Below are 23,620 nucleotides of genomic sequence, written 5' to 3' on the forward strand. Positions count from 1 at the left end.
ATGCCTACTGTATGCTTAAAACTGAGCCTAATAGTGGCTGATTCCAGGCAGTCTTGGTTAACGTTGCTGTGTCTTGATCTGGTAGATTAAAATACTGAGAACAATGGATGTGACTCCCCTCTTCCTTCCACTCCGCCCCCACTTCCACTAAATCATCTATTGATCCTGGACAATTTTCTTAGTCTCTTTTTCCAAAACTTTCTCCTGAACATCTTTGCAACAGAGATAAGTTCCAATTTACCTATCCATATTTTCTGATTTAAATTTGCCTCCTTCCCCTTTGACAAGGGTTTTAGACCTGGTTGTTGGTGGTGGTGGTGATGGCAATTTTGAGACAAAGTCTCTCTCTATATATAGCTGAGTCTGGTTTTGAACTCAACAATTGTCATTTGTAATTGTTTGCAATTTGGTAACTTGCATCAAAGTTACCAAATCTTTTAAATAAAGAAATCTTCAAACAATTTACTTTGAACAACTCATTGTTGGAGGAACTGTCTCCTCACTTTTCAGGTAGTCTGGTAAGCATTTTCATGTTGCGGTCAGCACTGCGTAAAGAGGGAAAGTCTCATATTTGATGAATTACTTGGTTTTGAGTTTGCTGAAAGTTTTGATGCAAATCAACATTTTAGAGACTATTTAATACAACCTTTACAAATATTGTAGCAAAAGGTAAGAAAAAGATAATGCTACATCTTGTATGTTTAATGTAAAACAACTTCTAAATATGTATTTCTAGGAGAGACTTACACAGAGGCGAGCCTTCCTTGTTCTGAGTATATGTATTTCTGCTGTCTTAGGCTGTCAGCACTTAGGCTTACATGGATCTGGAGGACTGGTCACACTAGTGTTGTCGTTCATGGCAGCAAAAAAATGGGCTAAAGAGAAGGCGAGTATTTCTAATTTCTTTAGAGATAAAATAGCTGAATTTTGAACTATATAATGGGCATTTAGCAAACTGCCTCCCTCCATCTAGTGGAAGATGTTCCACTTCCCCAGGAAGTGCGTGGAGTGAGGACTTACGTATTAAAGAAAACCTCTTTGAACTATAGTAAAATGCAATTAGAACGTGTGTTCTCACATCAGGATTTCCTCTAAGTTTTATGTGATTTGATTATATAGCTCTTATTAGATACTTTATTTTTTATATTTTTAGTTCTACAATTTATCCATAAAAACATGTTCATAAAATTTAGCATATCTGTGCCCCAAATGCTATATTGGGTTTTGTTTTTTATTCTATTACACTAGTTAGTACTTGAATTAAGTTGGCTAAAAGTGGATATTTATTCTGCTCACTATTTGTTTTGGCTTTCCTTTCATTGAATGAACTTGTTTAATTTATACTTCATTATTATGATGATTATTACATTTATTTATGGGAAGGGCAAGGAGGTCAGAGGACAACTTATAGAAGTCAGTTGTTTCTTTCACTGTGTGGGTCCTGGTACTTGAACTCAGGTTGTCAAACTTTGTGACAGGCAGCTTTACCCACTGAGACATTCTACCTGCTCAACTTATACTTCTTTAACTGATGGCATAAAAATGGTACAAAAAGGAAAACATGTTCATAAAGATTAAAACATATAGACTGAATGCAAATGATTTCTTTATTCCTTACTCCCCCTAAATATTCAGCTTATTCTCTTAAATTAATCATTTTAACCAATACTATATTTATAGATATGTATATATATTCTGTTTTTAAAATAAAAATGTTCCTACCGCCGGGCGGTGGTGGCGCATGCCTTTAATCCCAGCACTCGGGAGGCAGAGCCAGTCGGATCTCTGTGAGTTCAAGGCCAGCCTGGTCTACAGAGCGAGATCCAGGAAAGGCGCAAAGCTACACAGAGAAACCCTGTCTTGAAAAACCAAAAAAAAAAAAAAAAAAAAAAAAAAAAAAAGTTACTACCATGAACAAATTACTTAATGTAGCCTTTTCATATATACAAGTATCCTGTAGGGATAGATTCATAGAAATGGGATTTCTAGGTTAAAAAAATAGTCTTTATTTTGATGGCTACTGCTAAATTATCACTTGGAAAGATTTTCAGTACTTACACTCCTGCCAACAGAATAGGAGAGTTACTGAAAATAATTTTGAAGTACTCAACATGAGTCTTAGGAAGCAGGCCTAGCAAAGTACCAGAATATTTTCTTCCTGCTTGTTTATGACCTATCTAAATTCATTTCATACACTGGGTTCCAGAATTGTCATTTGGCAGGTTTTCCTACACCCTTCTGAGGGACCGGGAGGCTGAATGAGCTGGGTATGTTCGCATCCCACGTGCTGTGTTTCTGTCCCTAGTTCTGAATATTATGAGGACTCCAAAGACTTTTCCTTTTCTGGAACACAGTGATGAGATGATACTGCTTAATGTATGGCTTTGTTTGTTTCCTTAACCAAATTCTGTTTGGATAAATGACATTGCTCATTTTTTTTTTTGTTTTGTTTTGTTTTTTGGTTTTTGGTTTTTCGAGACAGGGTTTCTCTGTGTAGCTTTGCGCCTTTTCCTGGAACTCACTTGGTAGCCCACGCTGGCCTCGAACTCACAGAGAGCCACCTGGCTCTGCCTCCCGAGTGCTGGGATTAAAGGCGTGCGCCACCACCGCCCGGCACATTGCTCAATTTTCATAAGTTAAGTTTTAACATTTTCCCTAAAAATGAACTATCATCAGTTTATTAAATTTTAAAAATGGCTTTAAATTTCTGAAATGTAGCCAAATGTATGTACACAATAACCAAAAAAATGTAAAGTTCTGAAGTGCAGTTATGCTATAATAACTGAAATGCATTTCTCTTTCTTATAGGTTGGAATCCAAAAAATTGTCGCAAATATGTGGAATGTTTTTCAGCCACTTCTTTTTGGCTTAGTTGGAACAGAAGTATCTGTTGAAGCTCTTGAATCGAAAACTATTGGTAAGAGTACATAAAGCACAGAAGATATAAACGGATTTTTAAAATTATGAATACTTTTTTTTCTGTATACCATACCTTTTAGTAACCTTAAAGACCTTCAAAAATGACACTGAATCGCATCTGCTATCTTTTCCTCTACCTGTGCATTTCTTTGTTTTCATCAAAGACAACCCAAGTGATCCAAAGAAAGGGATTTCAGGAAACATTAGCTATCATTAGATGCTTCTGACTGCATGCCTTTAAACATGTCCCCTAAAAAGGCAGTTCACAATTAAACGCATTCCATTCAAAATATATTACCTCAAGTGAACTGACTGTCCTGTCATCCTCTTTCTTTTCACGGTAATCCCACCTCACATAATCTAAACTGTAGTAGAAGCCTCTGTAAAGGCTGGGGAGATAGCTTGGCTGGTAAATTGCTAGTCATGTGATCCTTAGGACCCATAGATGATCCCAGACACCCATGTAAAGCCCAGTCTCAGCAGCACTGGGAGGTGGAGACAGGAGAATCCCTGAAGCTTGCCAGGATAGCCAATTAGTAAGCTCCAAGGTCAGGACCTTGTCTCAAAAAGAAGCCATTGAGGGCTAGAGAGATGGCTCAGAGATTAAAAGAGGACTTGGGTTCAATTCCCAGCACCCACATGACAGTTAACAACTGTCTCTAACTCCAAGATCTGACACCCTCACACAGACATACATGCAGGCAAAATACCAATGCAAATAAATAAATTTTTTAAAAAAAGAAGAAACCATTGAGGAAGACACCAAACATAAACCCCTAGCCTGCGTAAGTGCACATGTACACCCCAATACACCCCTATACACATATACACACTCAACAACACCTCATTTTTACTTTGTACGCTTTATAATTACTGTTTTTTACTTAAAATAGATATAGTGAAGCAACAGCCTCAAAATATTTTCAGAAATTTTAGAATTCATCTCTCTAGGCAAAAATAGTTTCCTCCCAAATGCTTTGTTTTTTACATTTGTTTATATGTATTGTAGGCATGTGTATTGCTACTTTGGGTTTTGCATTATCGGCTCGAATTATAGCCACTTTTACATTGATGTCTTTTGCTGAATTTCGTTTTAAGGAGAAAGTATTTATTGCTTTATCATGGATCCCCAAAGCTACAGTCCAGGTAGGAACATACTCAGTCATTAATAATAATTTTAGTTTGGACAAGTTTTAAAAGTTCTAAATGAGGGCTGGAGAGATGGCTCAATGGTTAAGAGCACTGGCTGCTCTTCCAGAGGTCCTGAGTTCAATTCCCAGCAACCCCATGGTGGCTCACAACCATCTATAAGAGGATATGATGCCCTCTTCTGGCATGCAGAACACTCATACATAAAATATAAATAAATTCTTAAAAAAAAAAAGTTCTAAATGAGGGCTGAAGAGATGGCTTAGCAGTTAAGAGCACGGGCTGCTCTTCCAGAGAACTAGGCTCACAACTGTCTAACTCGAGTCCCGGGGATCCGATGCCTTCACACAGAGTATATACAGGCAAAACACCAATGCACATAATAAATAAATAAATAAATAAATAAATAAATAAATAAATCTTAAAAAAAAAAAAAGGAAAGGGTTCCCATCTCCCCCGCCCCAAAATATTTCTCTAATGACAAATTGTACTTCCCATGTTTGATTGATAACTACTTCTTAAAACCTAGAGCTGGGGAGAGAGTGTTTGCCATGCAAGTATGGAACTGAGCTTGGATCCCTAGCACCTACGTGAAAACAGGCTTGGCTTCAGTGCCCGGAGTCCTCGGGCTGGGTGTGGGGAGGGCAGGGCAGAGATGGTTGGAGGACTGCCACGGCTTGCCAGCCGCCAGCCCATTGGTAACCTGGGAGCTCCATGGCTCACAGGAATCAGGCAGAGTGACTGACGGGACAGCTGACATCTGGCCTTCCCATGAGCACAAACAGGCACATATGCTCATGCATATATGTGCACACACATGTACACCACACACACACACACACACACACACACACACACACACACCACACCATTTAAAAGATTTGTTTTTAAAGCAATTGTTCTGAAAATTAGAAGAGTGCTTTTAAAGGACAAATGATTTCTAAATTTTATGAAATTTTTTTTCTGTTTCCCTAAAGTATGAAATAAGCCCAGGCATGGTGATGTATACCTTTTTCCAGCACCTGGAAAGCAGAGACAGGCATTAACTCTGTGAGCTAATGGCCAGCCTGGTCTACATAGAGAATTCTAGGACAGCCAGGGCTACATCGATAGACCCTGTCTCAAAAAATCTATACAATAAAATAACATCATAATATGGGGCTATTTTTGTTTGGCTGAATGCTATAGAGGCAAATGTTACACCTTTAGAGACACACTGGTTTTGTAAGTGTATCTTTCTGCACCCTGCCACTCACTCCACCACACAATGCATACATGTTGGTTTTAATTGGACCTCTGTTTCTATGTCATATGACTGTGACTACCAGGAAGGACAGAGATAGTGTCTTTTGGGGGCATTTTGTTTGTTTCCTTTCTTGTTTTTTCCCTACTGTTTGACACAATTCCTGGCAGGAGGAAAGTTGTCTTAATTAGGATTTCTATTGCTGTGATAAAACACCATGACCAAAAGCAACTGAGCGGAGAAAGAGTTTATTCATCTTATACTTCCAAACCACAATCCATCATCAAGGGAAGCCAACATAGGAACTCAAGGCAGGAACTCGGCAGCAGGGAGTAAAGTAAAAGTCAGGAGAACCTTGCTTACTGGCTTGTTCTCCATAACTTGCTCAAGCTTGTTTTCTTATACCATTCAAAATGATGGGTGTAAGGGTAGCGCCTCCCACAGTGGACTGGGCCCTGCCACATCAATCATTAATCAAGAAAATGAGCCAGGTGGTGGTGGCGCACACCTTTAATCCCAGCACTCAGGAGGCAGAACCAGGTGGATCTCTGTGAGTTTCGAGGCCAGCCTGGGCTACGGAGAGAGCTCCAGGAAAGGCACAAAGCTACACAGAGAAACCCTGTCTCGAAAAACCAAAAAAAAAAAACAAAAGAAAAAAGAAAAAAGAAAATGCTACGGAAACATTTTCTCAATAGCGGTTCCTCTCCCCAGATAACTCTAACGTGTCAGATTGACAAAACACAAAAACAAACAGAAAAACTAGCTAGGACAAAGGTAAACATGTCCTGCATACCTACACAAATAAATGATTGAATTAATGAAGACTTTGTAGTTTTATCCTCTTATTCTATAATACTTTCCTTCTTTTAAAAGGTATTGCTACTTACTGTTAACTGTTAACATTTGATGGCAGCATAAAACCTTGCTTTCCTGGGATTTTTTCCCCTCTACTTTGTGGTTACAAAATAGAAGCTTGTACATTTTTATGAAACAAATTCTCTATAGTGTTAGAACCACAAGCCTTTAAGGCCAGATTGTTGCTTTTGAATACTATGTTGCTTGCCTAGGCCTTTAGGTAGTTACTTCTTTGTCTGTTGGCTCATTGAATTCCTCCTTTTATATAAGGATCTATGACAATATCTACTGAATGGTGGTGGTGTGAGGTTGGATGAAATAATCCCTGTAAAGCTCAGTACAATTTCTGGTATACAGTGGTGTTCCATGAACAATATTATAGTTATTTTGTCTTACCTTGAAGTCATAGAATAACATGTTTTTTGGGCAGCAAACAATAGATCTTTAAGAAGAATCTCCATCTGTCTGTCTGTTACCCTTCCTTCCATTGATACACTTGTGTTTTGGTTTATCCATCATTTCCTAAAGCAGAATGAAAACCAAGCAAGTATGAAGAAAGCCCACTACTCAAGCTGCTTTACTCTGCTTCCTCTTGTCCCTTTTTCATAGCATCCAAGCTAAGATGTATTCTGTACAAACATCAAGAACTGGAAAGACATATAGAAACTTTTTTTTCCCCAAACTCAAGATCTTGCGCATAGTAGGCTAGTGCTCTACCACTTAACTATACCACCAACATTTTCTATGCAAGAACCTTGTGTCCCATATATGAGTTAGAACAAAAAAATTAAGTTTAACATTTCTTCCCATTCTTCTCTTTTCTGCTGCTGAAATAGTGTCTGTGACTCCTGAGCATCATAGTCAGCTTCAGCTGTCGTCTTGACACAAACCTAGAGTCACCTAGGAAGAAGGCATCTCAACTTAAGAGTTGCCTTGATCATATTGACTTGTCTGTGAGGCCCTTTCTTCATTGCTAATGGATATAGGACTGCCTAGCCCACTGTGGGTGGACTGTCCCTAGGCAGGTTGGCCTGGGCTATCTAAGAAAGGACATGAGCCAGAAAACAAGCCAGTAAGCAGCACCCCTCCATGGACTCTACATCAGCTCCTGCCTCAGGTTCCTGCCATGGCTTCTCTCAATGATGGACCATAAACTGTAAGATGGAATTGTCCTTTTTCTCTCCAAGTTGATTTTGATCAAGGTGTTTGTCACAGCAACAGGAAGAAAATTATGACAGTAGTTAGTCCCAGAAGTGTGGTGTGTGGTAGTGTTTGGAACTTTGGATTAGAAAATCTATTGAGCACTTGGAAGATAAGAATGCTGAAAGAAATTTAGACAATGGAGGCCTAGTCTGTAAAGTTTCAGAGGGAATTTTGAGAATCCTTCAAAGATTCTGTCAGTACTGTTAATATGCTATATTTGAATTAAGAATTTGTGGAAGTGAAACTTTGTGTGCTTTACTGGGACAAAGGATGCTGGTCAGCTGGGACTGAAGAATCAGCTGTGATTGATAAGAGACTGGTATTATTGAAGTGGAATTCTTGGAAGGAGTTCCTTAGAGTCAGCATACATACTGTGGTGGTAGTGGTGCAGAACTGCATCTCAATTTGGCATCCAACCTTGGTAAAGTTTAAGAGTCTCCTGTGTGATACTGGTTTTTGCACCTGAAAGATGCAGGATTGAAGAGGTCATGGAGACAAAGTGAGGTGTGGCATCATGTGACAGGTTCTGAGTCTCCGAAGAAACCAGGAGAGGTCATTAGTGAAGGTGTAGCCTCAGTTTCAGAAGAGACCCCAGGATGTTTGAGATGCTGGATCTGTGGAACATGACCCAAAGACAGTGGCAGTTGTGGGGTGGAGAGTTCTGGAATGGAGCCAGCCTGAGCCTACTGGACAAGCTGTGTGTACTATAGAAGTGAGGCCACCCAAGCCCTTTAGATCAAAAGATCATGAGTGAGTCTGTGATGTTGGAACTACAAAACATGGATTTATACTGATGGACTTTGGTTTTGCTTTGATCTGATTGTAACTGTACCTTGATTCTTACCTTTTGGAATAAGCAAGTATATAACTTTTTTTAGGTTTATTTATTTTAATTTTATGTGTATGAATGTTTTGCCTGCATGTGTGTGTGTGCACTACATGCATGCCTAGTGTCTGCAGAGGCCAGAAGAGCATGTTGGATCCCCTGGAATTGGAGTTAATAAGAAACTGGACTTTTGAAGTATTGAATTTTTTTAAAGACTGTGGGACTTTTAAAATTATATTTTATATTATGATGTTAATAAGAGATATTGGGGACAAGCAAGAAGGAAAAATTATGGATTAAAGTGATGTGTTTGTGTGTCAAAGTTGACAGTGTGAAATGTCAACCTCAGCTGTCATCTTGACAAACCAAGAATCACCTGGGAAGAAGGGGCTGCAGCCCAAAATTGCCTTGATTGGATTGGCTTGTGGCCATGTTTGTGAGGCATTTTCTTCATTACTAACTGGTGTGGGAAGGCTTAACTGACCAGAGGTAGCATCATCTCTAGGCAGATTGGCCAGAGTTATATAAGAAAGGTGGGCTGACTGTGAGCCAGAGAGCGGGTCAGCAAGCCAGGTTCTCCCCTGGTCTCTGTCTCGGTTCCTGCCTCCAGGTTCCTGCCATGAGTTCCTGTCCTGACTTCTCTTCATGATGGATGACAGCTGTAAATAGAATAAACCTTTTTCTTGTCAGATTGGTTTTGGTCATGGTGTTTATCACAGCAGTGGAAATCAGACAAGGACACTAAGCTTTAGACTTTCTCTCATGCCTTTAGTTAGAGATTCTGGTGAAAATTAGAGGGAAATGGTAGGAGATCACAAAGATGTTCACAGATGTAAACTGTCTGAATTTTCCAATGAAACGATAACTAAATCTCCGATGTTTAGTGAGGATATTTACCTTCTAATAGTAGTTCCCATGGGGCAAGTTTGTCAAAGGAGTAAATGAGTTAATACATGTAAAGCTTTAAGAACGGCACTTACTTCATGACAAACGCTACATAATTGTGAAAATATTATTATTAGTGTTACTATCATCGTTTCTTAACGTTTTTGGCAGTTCTCTTATGTTCAAAACCTCATATAGATTTGAGTATTCTTTAGAACCTGTTTCTGTCTGCTTCTTTTCTCCCTGGCATCTAGCACACTAGCTTGTGTTCAGTAAAAAGTTATTACTTGGGGCTGGAGAGAGATAGTTCATTGGTTAAGAGGACTCCGTGCTCTCACAAAGGCCTGGGTTCAGGTCCTAGTACCTACACGCTGGCTCACAACCGTTTGTTCCAGTTCCAGGAAATTAATGTCCTCTTCCAGCCTCTGAGGGTGCCTCTGCATATGGCATGCATACACACATGCAAACAAGCACTCATTCACAGAAAATAAAAACAGTTTAAAAGTTATCATTAGAAAAACCCTTAATGATTGATCTTCAATGGGGGGGGGGGTTCTTTTGCCATAATGTCCCACATGAGAAGTAACATTTCTACCATTATGCCATTACTGTACAATTCCATAGATGATGTGTACTTATATTTAATTCCTGGAAATTTTAAGGCAATTTCTTGCCTAGATTTGTATATGTAAATAATAAGTAAATATAAAGACAATAAATAAAAAATATAAACCAGCCACAGTAGCTGTAATTAGCCTGTAATTCTAGTACTCAGGAGGTAGACATGGGCTGTGCAGTGAGACCTTATCTCAAAAACAAAAGAAAATAAGTAAATAAATGATCAAAGATAACTAGCTGGGGGTTGTGAGTGGGAGGCATGGGTACCTTTTTGACTCAGTAGGAATTTAAAAGAATGTATCTCCTCGGGGGGAAAGAAGAGAGAAACTCAAAATTATCTGAATCCTTACTGTGCGCTAGGTATCCTTTGTACTCTCCTGTTTCATTGTCATAACCATCCAGTGAGGTGTTGTGGTGCAGACAAGTGGTTAGGTCAGTGACCCGGAGTCCCTGTTTAAGGGGTCACTCACCTGATTGGGCAAGAACAGGATTCAAAGGCAGTTTGCCAGATTCCAGCTCTGGCCAGTTTCCCATTCATCCCAAACAGGAGGGACAATGGGAAGAGCACACACCCTGGAGACATCAGTGTTTGTGCTGTCTTGTTGCATACATGAACCTAGTGGCATATAACAAAAACGTGTAAGCCATACTGGTCCACTTGTAAGCCCTAAGTTCCAGGAACAGTGTGAGCACATGAAAGAGGTGCTGAGGTGGGAATTCCCTGGGGAGAGGAGTACACAATTGGCCCCCAAATGTCTACCCTTTGATTTGTCCAGGTTGTTTTCTTCCAGGTATATTTGCTAGAAAATATACAATTAATGATTAAATGATAGAAATTACTCCATATTTGGTCTTTTCTCTCTAGTACTTTATCACTCAGTTTGATTGTGTGTGCTTTTATAACAATAACATTTTTTCTTTGCTTTGTGTCTTCCCTTACTGCAGGCTGTCTTAGGTCCTCTGGCTCTAGAGAAAGCCAGGGACATGGCACCCCACTTGGAAGCATATTCGAAGGATGTGATGACAGTAGCCTTTCTAGCCATCCTGATCACAGCTCCAAATGGAGCTCTCCTCATCGGCATACTGGGACCCAAAATCCTTGATCGTAGTGATGTGACAGGCCCTATAGAAATGGAGCTATCACAGTTTGAACATTAAAAAGTTTGCCATCACCCACTTGCTTCATCTAATGAATTATCTCATGTGACAGAAAAAAAAAATGTTACAGTACAGAAGGTTGAGATTGTTCATAGAAGCCTGGAGTCAGTAAATGCACTATTCCTATACAGGGTTTTCCTCTGTCTGACTTTTGCGTCCAAAGTAAACTTAATAAAAATAGTATTAAATGCAATGCTTTTTTAGTTTTGTATTTGCCTATTTTAAGAATAAAGTTAGTCAGCAAATACCGTAGAAAAATGCAAAGTAATCCTTAAGGCTGAATTTTATGTTGTAATACAAAATAAGCATAGTAAAAACTAAATGAACCGGGGTTGGGGATTTAGCTCAGTGGTAGAGCGCTTACCTAGCAAGCGCAAGGCCCTGGGTTTGGTCCTCAGCTCTGGAAACAAACAAACAAACAACAAAAATTAAAAAAAAAAAACCCTAAATGAATCTAAAGAGAGAAAAAAATGCTTTGAGTTCTGAGCATGACAAGATGAGAGGCTAAACTTCAAGTGGGAAGAGCAAAACCACCATTAGAGGCCAGGCCTGGCGGCACACCAGCCCTGGAGAGAGAGGCAGGAGGATGTCTGTGAGTTCAGGACAAACTTGATCTACACATCGAGTTCCAGGCCAGTCAGGGCTGCATAGAGAGACCTATGAACAAATAAACAAATTACCAAAAAAGCAAACTCTACAGGAACATAACACTCGAACTTCCCATAAGTCTCTGAGGAGACTGAAGTATTGGGTAAACAGGTGACAGAACCAAGGCTTAGATCACTTCTGTGACAACCTTACCAGCTTTAGATGAAACACTGTCTGTAGTCAACTGCAGACATAAGATGAAGGCACAAATGGTAATGAACTGAATACTTTCAACCTGTCCATTAAAAGCAGTCTGCAGAAATGAGGGTTAGTCGGTTAGTCTCCATTGAAGCTGCTCTTCATAAGCAGCAGTATTTTTCAATATTAGCAGAAGGGATCAGCCATGCCAGCCGAAAATTTGCTACAAACCAAGTGCGGCTTCAGTTGATTGCAAGATTCTTTAGGAAGAGTCATGCAACAGCTTCTCCAAAGAGACAGCTGCATGGCTTGCGGTTTGGTGAGGGCGTCTGACTGCAACCCTGACGACTGAGTTTGCTCCCCAGACCCAGAAAGCGGGATGGTGAGGGCTGACACCACAAAGTTGTACTCTGGCCTCTATGTGTGCCATGGCACATTTACTCACACGTGCAAATATGTATTTTAAAAAATAAAAGTTTCTCAGTTTGCCTTATTGCATGGCCTCTTAAAAATTGTACAGACTTAACAAAATCCCAGTGCAGAAATTAATGTTAATGCAATTCCTCTTTTTGTCTTTGACATAGCAACATATTGAAGGGGCACCGAATGTAGAAAGAATCACACACCAAAGTGCTAGGGATGCAACTAAAATGGAAAACAATCAACTCTGTCACTCCTATTAAGACCAAGGTGTTCTGAGAAATATGTAACCAGACCTAACAAAAATTTAAACCAATTCAGATAATTCTGAGCAAGGCAGTAGCTACAATTGTCTCATCTTTTTTTTTAATGCACTTTTAGGACACAACACAGGCTTCTTGACTTTCAGCACACAGCAAGTTCCAAGCCAGCCAAGATCCTGTCCAAGAAGAGCCTGTCCCCCACACCTAAATCCCAGTACTCAAAAGGCAAGTGCTAAAAATCAAAGCCAGCCTGGTCCACACAGCAAGTTCTAGGAGTGTCAGGACTACCCAGTAAGATGCTCTCCCAAAACAAATCAACTTTCTATTTTATTTTTTAAAAGACTTATTTATTTATTATGTGTATAGAAGAGGGTGCCAGATCTCATTACAGATGGCTGTGAGCCACCATGTGGTTGCTGGGAATTGAACTCAGGACCTCTGGAAGAGCAGTCAGTGCTCTTAACCTCTGAGCCATCTCTCCAGCCCCAACTTCCTATTTTAAATTATTATTATATTATGTGGCCTGCAATTTATAACGGAGACCAGGCTGGCCTCAAACTAAGACACAATGCAGGCAAAACATCCATATACATAAACATAATAAGTTAAAATGTTAAAAAAAATTATGAAGCCAGGAGTGGCGGTGGATTCTATAATCCTGGCAGTTAGGAGGATCACACAGAAAGGGCCAGCCTGAGCTACATAGTGAGCTCAAAGTAAGTGTCAGCAACCAGGGCTTTAAACTTACCATTTTCTGCTCTGGTGTGGGGGGAGGAGGGGAGGAGGTGGGGTGCTGCAAACATAGCTCAGCTGATAAACGGCTTGTCTACTGGGATCCAGGATTCACTCCCAGTACCAATAAACCAGGAATAATCAAATGTGCTTCTAACCCCAACACTCAGGTGTAGCTGGAGTTTTTCTGGTCCTGGCCCACAGGACAAATCTCTCTCACCCGCTGGTCCCGCAGCTGCTCAGACCCAACCGAGTAAACACACAGAGACTTATATTACTTATAAACTGTATGGCCATGGCAGGCTTCATGCTAACTGTTCTTATATCCTAAATTAACCCATTTCTATCAGTCTATAAGTTGCCATGTGGCTCGTGGCTTACCAGTACCTTACATCTCACTTGTCATGGCGGAGGCTGGCAATGTCTCTGTGTCTCAACCTTCCACTTCCTAGAATTCTCCTCTCTCCTTGTCCCACCTATACTTCTGCTTGGCTACTGGCCAATCAGTGTTTTATTTATTAACCAATCAGAGCAACACATTTAACATACAGAACATCCCACAGCACTCAGGAAGTGGAGGCAGGAGGATTCAAAGTTCAAAATCATTCTCAGCTACTTGGGGAATTCAAGGCCAGCCTGAGCTACGATTCTATCACAAAATATACTTTATTTTTAAAAGTGTTTTTACTGAGGCTGGAGAGATGGCTCAGCAATTAAGAACACTTATTGCAACAGGCCCAGGCAGGCAGGCGCCACTGTGATGACCAGATATGTGGTGGAGAAATAGGAGGGAAGGGGAAGCTGAGCAGTCTGCGCATTGTGGAAAGAAGCAGAACTGAAGACAAGACGGTGGTGAGGAACAGGCTGATATGGATGGCCTATGCTGCCACCTGGGGCCATGTGATGTCTGGGCCTGTGCTGCTGCCAAGGGCCATGTCTGGGTCCATTGCCCTACTGCAGCTGGGGGTTTGTTGTCGCTGTTTGTCACGGCACGGGTGTGTGGGTTGACTCAGCAGGAATCCAACTACAGTTTGTGTTGACACCCATGTCCCCTGTTAACACCAAAGGCCAGACAGATACCCCAGAGTCTGGGCCACCACCTGAGGCCGTGTTGATGTCTGAAGGCCATGCTGCCACCTGAGACCATACCATTGTGAGTAGTCTGTGCTGCCCCCTGAGACCATGGTGACGTCTGGGCCTGAGCTGTGACCAATGACCATGTCTGTGTCTGTGGCCTTACTGAAGCAGGGATCTGAGATGATGTTACCACCTGGGGCCATGGGAGAGAGCTGCCCCTGCCCCTCCCTGAGGGGGAGGGGTCTGTCCCAGTGAAGGCCCAGAATGACCAACTCAGATACCACCCAGGCCCACATTAGGGCTTTGAGTTGGCACTTCCCAACATCTACCTCATCTATGACCTGCTGAAGCACATGAAGAGACTGGTCCTGCAGAACCATAGCAACAGAATCTCCATGACTCAGGGGAACAGCAGGATATCTGAGAGAAGTTTCAGTTAGGGTCCAGTATTGATGGTATACCAGAAGCCAGAGGCCTTGAGCCAGGTGAACAATTCCTTGCCATGAACATTTGCAAGTAAAGCTCTTTGAGCAAAGGGGTATACTGCATGATACACCACAGCTCCCAAGGCCACTAAGACGAATGGAAGGTGATGAAGAGGCTGGAAAGATGGAGGAGTGAAGTGTTTTTTTTTTTTTCTTTTTTTAAAATTTACTTTTTGGGGGAGGCCTCAAGGGTGGAGGGTGGACATGGAAGGACTGGGGAATGAGTGGGACTGGGATGCATGATGTAAAATTCCCAAAGAATCAATTGTTTAAAATGTTAAAAAAAACAAAAAAACATTTATTGTTCTTGCAGAGGACCTTGTTCAGTTCCCATCCATGTGGTGGTTCACAACTGTGAGTAACTCCAGTTCCCATGGATCCAACGCCCTCTGGCCTCCATAGGTACCTGAATACACATGGTGCATGTAAACTCACGCAGGCACACATACACATACATATACACATTTTAAAAGAACTTTTACAAGTGCTGGGGTTGTGGCTTGGTAGAGTGCTCATCTCACATGCATGAATACATGAATTTGACTCCCAGCACTTCATAAAACTTGTCATGGTGGCACATGCCTATAATCTCAACACTTGGGAAATGGAGCCAAGAGGGTCCAAAGTTCTAGGTCTCTATTGGATCTATAGTGAGTGTGAGGCAGTCCTAGGCTGTATGAGCCTTGGTCTTGAAAACAAACAAACAAACAAACAAACAAACAAACAAACAGACAAACAAAAACAGTAGGAGAGGCTTGCTGTGCAGATATGAAGATCTCAAATAAAAAGCCAGGTATGGTGAGTTCCCTTGTGATCCCCATGCTGGGAGGCACAGACAGATCCCTGGAGCTCTCTGGCTGGCCAGCTTTGCTTATTTTATTTTTTTTGTGTGTGTGAATGCAAACTTTTAAAAAATTCTCATACAATACATCCTGACCCCAGTTTTCCCTCCCTCCACTCCTCTCACTCCTCCTCACCTCCCCTCTCTCCCAGACCCACTCCTCCTTTTCCCTTTAGAAAAGGCATGCCTCTCAGGGATATCAACCAAACATGACCTAGTACAGACTCCTTCAGGTTCTGTGATCGCAGTTTCTGTCTCGTGAGCCCTATGAGCCCTGCTTAGTTGATTCTGTGGGCTGTGTTCTCTTGGTGTCCTCGACCCATCTGGCTCCTACTGTAGTCTGAAGTTTTCCTGTGTCCCGTCCAGTCATACTTACAAACTATATGGTCTATGGCAGGCCTCTAACTAGCTAGCTCTTACATTTTAAGTTAACCCATTTCTATTAATCTATGTTTTGCCACGTGTTCCATGGCTTTACTGGTCTGTTGGCATGTTGCTTCTCCTTCGGTGGCGGCTGGCGTCTCTCTCAGCCTTCTTGTCTCTCTGCTTAGATTTCCCGCCTTCCTCCAAATTGCCTTGCCATAGGCCAAACGGCCGTATTTATCAACCAATCAGAGCAACACATATCCACAGCATACAGAAAGATATCCCACAGCATACTACAATTCTTCCTCCCTCTCTTCCCCCGGCTTACCGGGGAGAGACCCGATGGAGATCTCCAATTTGCTCTCTCTCTCTCTCTCTCTCTCTCTCTCTCTCTCTCTCTCTCTCTCTCTGTGTGTGTGTGTGTGTGTGTGTGTGTCTCTCTCTCTCTCTGCCTAATGTTTGGCTCTGGGTCTCTGCATCTGCTTCCATCAACTGTTGGAGGAAGCCTCTTTGATGATGATTGGGCTAGGCACTGACCTATGATTATAGCAGAATATTTTCAGGAATCATTTCATTGATTTTTTTTTTCAATCCTAGGTCTCTAGGGTATCTAGCCTCCAGTTCCTGGTCATCCAGGCCTTGTCCTGTAGGCAGAGTTTTCCTGTCCCAACTCCCTGCTCTCAAATAACTGGCAGCTACTTCCCAAATAACTGACTCAGAGACTTAATATAAATTATAAATGATCAGCCAATATCTCAGGCTTGTTACTAACTCTTACATTTAAATTAACCCACATTTCTTATCTATGCTTTGTCACATGGCTCATGGTTTGTTATCTCATTTTTTTACATGTCTTGCTTCCTCTGCAGCTGGCTGGTGTCTCCTCTGACTCTGCCCTTTTTCCCATCATTATTCTAGTTTGGCTGTCCTGCCTATACTTCCTGCCTGGCCACTGGCCAGTAAGCTTTTATTAAACCAATTTGAGTGACATATCTTTCTTTACAGTGTACAGTGTACAAGTCTCCACAGCATTGTCCTAAATGGGTCCCTCTTGTGGTGTGGGCCTCACATTAGACCAGTCATTGGTTGGCTACTCACTAGGGCCACCCTTGTTGAATCCTGGGAGTTTCTACTGCATTAAGTTTCCACATTTTCTTTATTACTAATTTTACAGGAAGGCTCAGTACTGTGGGCAGCATCATCCCTGAGCAAGTGGTCTTAGCCTGTAGAAGCTAAGCATGAGCCACTGAGCAAGTCAAAGACTGAGCCAGCAAACCCTGTTCCTCCGTGGTTCCTCCTTCAAGGTGCTCTGAGTTCCCACCATGACTTCCCTCAATGATGGACTGAGACCAAATGATAAAATACTCCTTTGCTCTTGTGTGCTATTTTTTTTCTTTTGCATTTGTTTTTAACATACATTTATTTATTTATTTTACACCCAGATGGCAGTTTCCCCTCCCTTCTCTCCTCCCATTGCCTCTCCCCACCTCTCCTCCACCTCCCTTCAATCCACTCTTCTTCTGTTTCTGTTCAGAAAGGGGCAGGCCTCCCATGGATATCAACAAAGCATGGCATATCAAGTTGAGGTAGGACTAAGCTCCTCCCCTTGTATTAAGGCCGGGCAAGGCAATCCAGTATGAGGAACAGGTTCCTAAGAGCCAGCCAAAGCATTAGGGACAGCCCCTGCTCCCATTATTAAGAGTCCCATAAGTAGATCAAACTACACAACTGTCACATATATGTAGAGGGCCTAGATTGGTCCCATGTAGGCTCCCTCGTTGTTGGTTCAGACTCTGAGTTCCTATTGCCAGGTTAGTTGTTTCTGTGGGTTTTCTTTTGATGTCCTTGACTGCTTTGGCTCCTACAATCCTTCTTTCCTCTCTTCCACAGGGTTCCCCAAGCTTGGCCTAATGTTTGGCTGTGGGTCTCTGCATCTGTTTCCATCAGTTGCTGGATGAAGGCTCTCTGATGACAATTGGGGTGGTAACCAATCTGATCATAGGAGAAGGCCAGTTCAGGCTAGGTTATTCACTATTGCTGTGAGTCTTAACTTGTCATCCTTGTAGATTTGTGGGAGTTTCCCTTGCATCAGGTTTCTACCTGACCCCAAAATGCCACCCCCTTTCCAGTCATCTCTTTCAGAACTCTCCCCCTCCATCCATCCCCACACTCAATCCTCAAGTTCCCATCCCCACCTGCTCCCAGTCCATCCAGGAGATCTCATCTATTTCTCCTCCCAGGGAGATCCATGTGTCCCCCCCTTGGGCCCTCCTTGTTACCTAGCCTCTCTGGGTCTGTGGATAATAGCATGGATATCCTTTACTTTACAGTTAATATCAACTTATGAGTGAGTACATACTATGTTTGTCCTTTTGGGTCTGGGTTACCTCACTCAGGATGATCTTTTCCAGTTCCATCTATTTGCCTTCAAATTTCCTGATGTCACTGTTTCTAACAGTTGAGTAATACTCCACTGTGTAAATGTACCACATTTTTTTTATCCTTTCTTCAGTTGAGGGGCATCTGGGTTGTTTCCAGGTTCTGGCTACTACAAATAAAGCTGCTATGAACATAGTTGAATAAATGTCCTTGTGGAATGATTGAGCATCCTTTGGGTATATGCCCAAGAGTGGTATAGCTGGGAGTTGAGGTAGATTGGTTCCCTATTTTTTGAGAAGCCACCATATTGATTTCCAATGTGAGCCTTGCTTATTTTATAAGTTCCAGGCTAGTGAGAGACTCTATATAAAAAACCAAAGTGGGAGTCGGGTGGTAGTGGTGGCACATGCTTTTAATCCTAGCACTCAGGAAGCAGGAGGAGGAGAATCTCTGTGAGTTCAAGCCCACCCTGGTCACAAAGTCAGTGCCAGGGCTACACAAAGAAACCCTGATTTGAAACATATGTAATCATAGAAAGTATAATAATCTATTTCAAATTCTCTTCTTGTTTATAAGTGCTGTGTCTTTAAAAATTGCTGTGGAGCGGGGGTGCTGAAAAGATGGCTCAGTGGTTAAGAGGGCCGGCTGCTCTTCCAGAGGACCACAACAGTTTGTAACTCCAATTCCAGGGGCCTCCATGGGTACCAGGCAGGAACATGGTGCACAGACTACATGCAGAAACAAACGGCCATACACATAAAATAAAACATTTTGAAACAGCCTAGGGCTGGCCAGATGGCTCAGCAGCTAAAGGAACTTGCCACCAAGCCATGGCAAGTTCAGTCTTTAGACTCAACATAGTAGATGGAGACAGCTGTCATGGGCTGTTCTATGATACGTGTACCTCCCTCCGCCCCAGATATGCACACACAAAATAAATGTGGAAAATGTTTATAACAATAAAAGTGGCCTTAACGTTACTCAAAAGGTTCATACTGCCTGTTTCCTGAATGTTTACCAGGTTCGTTTACACAGGAGGAATTTTGGTTCCACCATCCTTCTCATTTGCACAATCTACTGCTAAGGAGAGTTAAGGAAAACGAACAAGGACTAGGTGAGCTTCGCTTCATTGATTATTTAGAAGATGAAAAGAATTGGTAGGTTTTTTCCGATACAGGATTTCTCTGTGTAGCCCCGACAGTTCTGGAACTAGCTCTGGAGACCAGGCCGGCCAGGAACTGCTGCTAGATGTGGTCCCATCAGCTTATCAGTTTGACAGCTTCCGGCTGTTGTGGCTTTGTGTTGTATTGCTGAATCACATGGTCATGTGACCACCCCTGCAACTACAGCGCTGGGAAGGGGACTCCTTGGTACAAGGCAGTGGTGTGCAGGGTTGCACACTGGTGGACCAAGTATGTGGTTAGTCCTTGCACACTGGTCCTGGTTTATACCTCGAGAATAACAAAGACAGAGCAATGCTTAGACTAAGTAAGTTCAGTTCTAGTCAAGATGAATTGCTCTCCTTCCTGCAGGGGAAGAATCCAATATATTCAACTTACTGTCATGTGGCTAGTTACTGTCCTTAAGGGATCTGCCACACTGAAGCCTATGTTGCTCTTTACTGTGGCAGATCCCTTAAGGACAACATCCAGCAACAGCGGTAGCTTGCTCAGATGTGGCCCAGGGAAATGCACTCTATTTAGGCTTCTGAGCAGTGAATTTTTATGACCACAAGGAGGCATCAGCACACACACAATTCCTATGGGCGATCCCTGAGAGGTTCCCGACCTGGTGAAAGTAAAAGGCCAACCAGGAGGGCTTGAGGTTCAGGGCCCCCAGGGCTGGGGTGGGAGAAAGACCAGAGAAAGGGCACAGATGTCCTAGTGATGTCACTCAGCATCGTGACATGGAGTCTTTGAGAGAACATCAAAGGGCAGCAAAGGCTTCTGGTCTTTATTATCCCAGGGTGTACAGAACGTGGTGTGATATTTCAATAAATGTGTACAAGATGTACTGATGGAGTCGGGGTAATTAACACCTTTATCTTCTTGTCTTCACTGCGTTTGAAGCCTCTGAACTATTTTTGTCCCTAGCTATTCATAAAGGAGGTGACAGATTATTGTAAACAACTGGGCTACACAGCACTAGAACTTAATCCTTCTAGTAGTGGCTTGGTACCTATTATCTAAACTCCTTCTGTCTCTCTTTCTCCCACTTCTCAGCCTCCATCAAATCAAAACCATGAGATATATCACCTCTTTCCAGTCAGAATAAATAGATCCATCTATAAAGGCAAAACCACAAATGCTGGCGAGGGCGTAGAGGAAGGGGCACTCTGTACACTCTTGTTGGGAAAGTTCAAACAGCCACTATGATGAACAGTGTAGTTCTTTTTAAAAAACTAGTTTTACTGTATGTCCAGCTATCCTATTTATGATTGTGTATTCAAAAGAAATGAAATTAGCAAATTAAAGAGATACCAATACTTCTATGTTTATTGCAGCACTGTTTGAGACAGTCTCACTATCATAGCCCTGACTGGCCTGGAACTCACTCTGTAGACCAGGCTGGTCTAGCTAGAACTCACAGCGATCCACCTGCCTCTGCCTCCTCAGTAATGGGATTAAAGGCGTGTGCCATGTCAGGCTGTGGTACTATTTTAACAGCTAAGATACAAAACCAGCCTAGCTGTCCACCAATTCATGATGGAAATGGAGCTTATTCTGCCATAAAGAAAAAAAGAATGAAATCCTATCATTTGTAGCACAATGAATGGAACTGGAGGCTTTTAGACAAATTCTGTTCATGTGTCCTGTAACATACACAAAAGCAAAAAATGCCAATGCACCCATAGACTGACTGCTGGTGGGCCTTTAAGAGAATGGTCTCAGCGGGTTATAAAGGACACACAAAAGGACCAGCACAGAGGCCACCTCTCCCTTGTTTATGTAGCACACTCCTGTTACCCTTGGTTGTTGCTAGCTTATTATATTAAGTGTGTTTTTACTGATGTCCTTTGGTAACTAAGACTTCAGCACACTACGGTCCACTGTAACTCACTCTCTATTCAGTGTGTCCCAGTATTTATTCACTCCACTCACTGTCTTCCTCAGCCAAAGCTGTTCTGGGTAGAGTCATCAGTAAGTTTCATGCTAGCTGGTCTGCTTTATGTTTTAAATTTATTGTATGCACATATTTGTGCAATTTCAAAATGGGATTTTGTAACAGGAATTTAGTATTTTTTTTTCTTTTCTTTAACTCCTGTTCCAGGGATCCAATGACCTCTTCTGTATTCCATGAGCATCAAGCATTTAAAAAATACGTATGTTCACCAGGCAGTGGTGGCGCACACCTTTAATGCAGCACTCAGGAGTCAGAGGTAGGTGGATCTCTGTGAGTTTGAGGACAGCCTGGTCTACAGAGGTAGTTCTATGACAGCCAGGGCTACACGGAGAAACCCTGTCTTAAAAAAAAAAAAAATGTTCACTTACTGTTTTCCCATTTGGAATTTCCCCCATATTATTATATATTACTGACATTTGATTTTATTATGTGTTATCATTTGCCACAAAGGATTTCCATTTTCAATCTCATTTTCCTTTTCACTTACTCTTTCCATATATCTACATCATTAACAAATACTTTAGGACTGACAAGATGGCTCAGTGGGTAGAGGAGCTTGCTGCCAAGAATAAAAACCCAAGTTCAATTCCTAGGACACTCATGGTGGAAAGAAGAAACAGATTCTGCAGGTTGTCCTCTCATCTCCACATGTGTACCACGGCACGTGCCCCACCCCAAGTAAATAAAGAAGTTTAAAAAGCCGGGCGGTGGTGGCGCACGCCTTTAATCCCAGCACTCGGGAGGCAGAGCCAGGTGGATCTCTATGAGTTCGAGGCCAGCCTGATCTACAGAGCGAGATCCAGGACAGGCTCCAAAGCTACACAGAGAAACCCTGTCTCAAAAAACCAAAAGAAAAAAGTTTTAAGAATTAATCATTTTATGTCACAGTTCCATTGCCCACTTTCTCTATTCAAACAGTACATCTGTCTCACATTTCCATTTATAACTAAGTGGTCAATTCTTTCCCAGCATCCTTGTTCTCTCCTCTCCTCTCCTTTGGGACAAGGTTTTGCTGTGGCTCAAGTTGGTGTCAAACACCAGGACTCAAGCTGCCGTAGCCTCCGAGGGAGTAATTTTGTTTTTGTTTTTTTCATAAACTGAGACTCACTAGCCCAGGCTGGGCTTGAACTACCAACCTCCTGCCTCTACCTTCCAAAAGCTGGGATTATAGGTGAAAGCCACCACACCTGGCTTGCTTGTTCTTTTTTAAAGAAAAAAATGTAGTATTTTAAATTTATTCTTTGATAATTTCACACAGGTGCATTTTTGGTCATACCACTCTACTACTACCTCCAGGAACATCCCCCCCCCCCATCATGGTTTACTTGTTATTAATACAATTATTTTTCTAGTTAATTGACTTGATCTCAACAACTTCCTACCATGTATTAACATCTGGCGAGCAAAGTACCTTAATCTTTTTTCCTATGACTTTGTCTTCTATATGAATTTCAAAACTACTTAATAAATTTTAAATGAGCTTATGAGTCTAGTGTGAACTTTATTGGATTTATATGTAATTTTAGATTTATACTCTTAGAGTATTAAATGTTCTCATGTGTTTAAGTCTCAGTTGTTTTGACATTTTTGAAACAAGTAAATCTATTACTTTTGCTATTGTGAATCAACTGTCTTACCATCACAGTCTTCAAGTGCTTATTAATAAATTTTGTATAATCATGGTTTGCAGTCACTAATCAAAATTCCTTTTGCATCTGTTTTACTTAATCACTGATTTTTTTTTCCAGACATGTTTCTCTGTGTGGCTTTGGAACTTGTCCTGGAACTTGCTCTGTAGACCAGGCTGGCCTCGAACTCAGAGATCCGCCTGCCTCTGCCTCCCAAGTGCTGGGATTAAAAGTGTGTGCCACCACCACCCAGCTTAATCACTGATTTTTTTAGACATATAATCATATCAAAGTTTCTATTTTCCCATATTTGTAATGATTAGTTGATTTTAATATCTTGCTATATATTAAAGGTAGTCTTTGGCATTAACAATGGCAGTAGACATTCATGGTTGTTCCTAATGTTAGCTGAAGTGTTCTGTGATGGGAAATGGATACTGTAGAATTTTAATAAATGTTTAAATAATTCCCATCAAGAATCTTCACTAGGAATGGCAGCTGGCTCTTCTCAGGACCCCTCCCATCCACGGCTGTGGCTATATCTTCTGGTCTTTAATTCATTTACACGATTGTTAAGACATGAGCTGATGGTGAAATGTTCTAAAATAGACGCTCTTTACCAAAACATATTATTCCTTTCAATGCTGGTTTATTTTCCCATTCC

General features: G+C 41.7%; 1 protein-coding gene across 3 annotated transcripts in view; it reads left to right on the forward strand.

The window, feature by feature from the left end:
* The window catches only part of Slc9b1 (solute carrier family 9 member B1), a 49,812-nt gene extending 38,937 nt beyond the window's left edge, over nt 1–10,875 (forward strand). For all 3 annotated transcript variants that reach the window (XM_059266295.1, XM_059266297.1, XM_059266296.1), the window contains exons 10-13: nt 737–886; nt 2,809–2,917; nt 3,929–4,065; nt 10,644–10,875. In XM_059266295.1, the coding sequence (XP_059122278.1) occupies nt 737–886; nt 2,809–2,917; nt 3,929–4,065; nt 10,644–10,856 (609 nt within the window). In that variant the 3' untranslated portion in view covers nt 10,857–10,875. The remainder of the gene's footprint in view (nt 1–736; nt 887–2,808; nt 2,918–3,928; nt 4,066–10,643) is intronic.
* Nucleotides 10,876–23,620: the final 12,745 nt, after the last annotated feature.

The sequence above is a fragment of the Peromyscus eremicus genome, chromosome 6 (genome assembly GCF_949786415.1).
Source record: "Peromyscus eremicus chromosome 6, PerEre_H2_v1, whole genome shotgun sequence".
In the NCBI taxonomy this organism is placed as follows: domain Eukaryota; kingdom Metazoa; phylum Chordata; class Mammalia; order Rodentia; family Cricetidae; genus Peromyscus; species Peromyscus eremicus.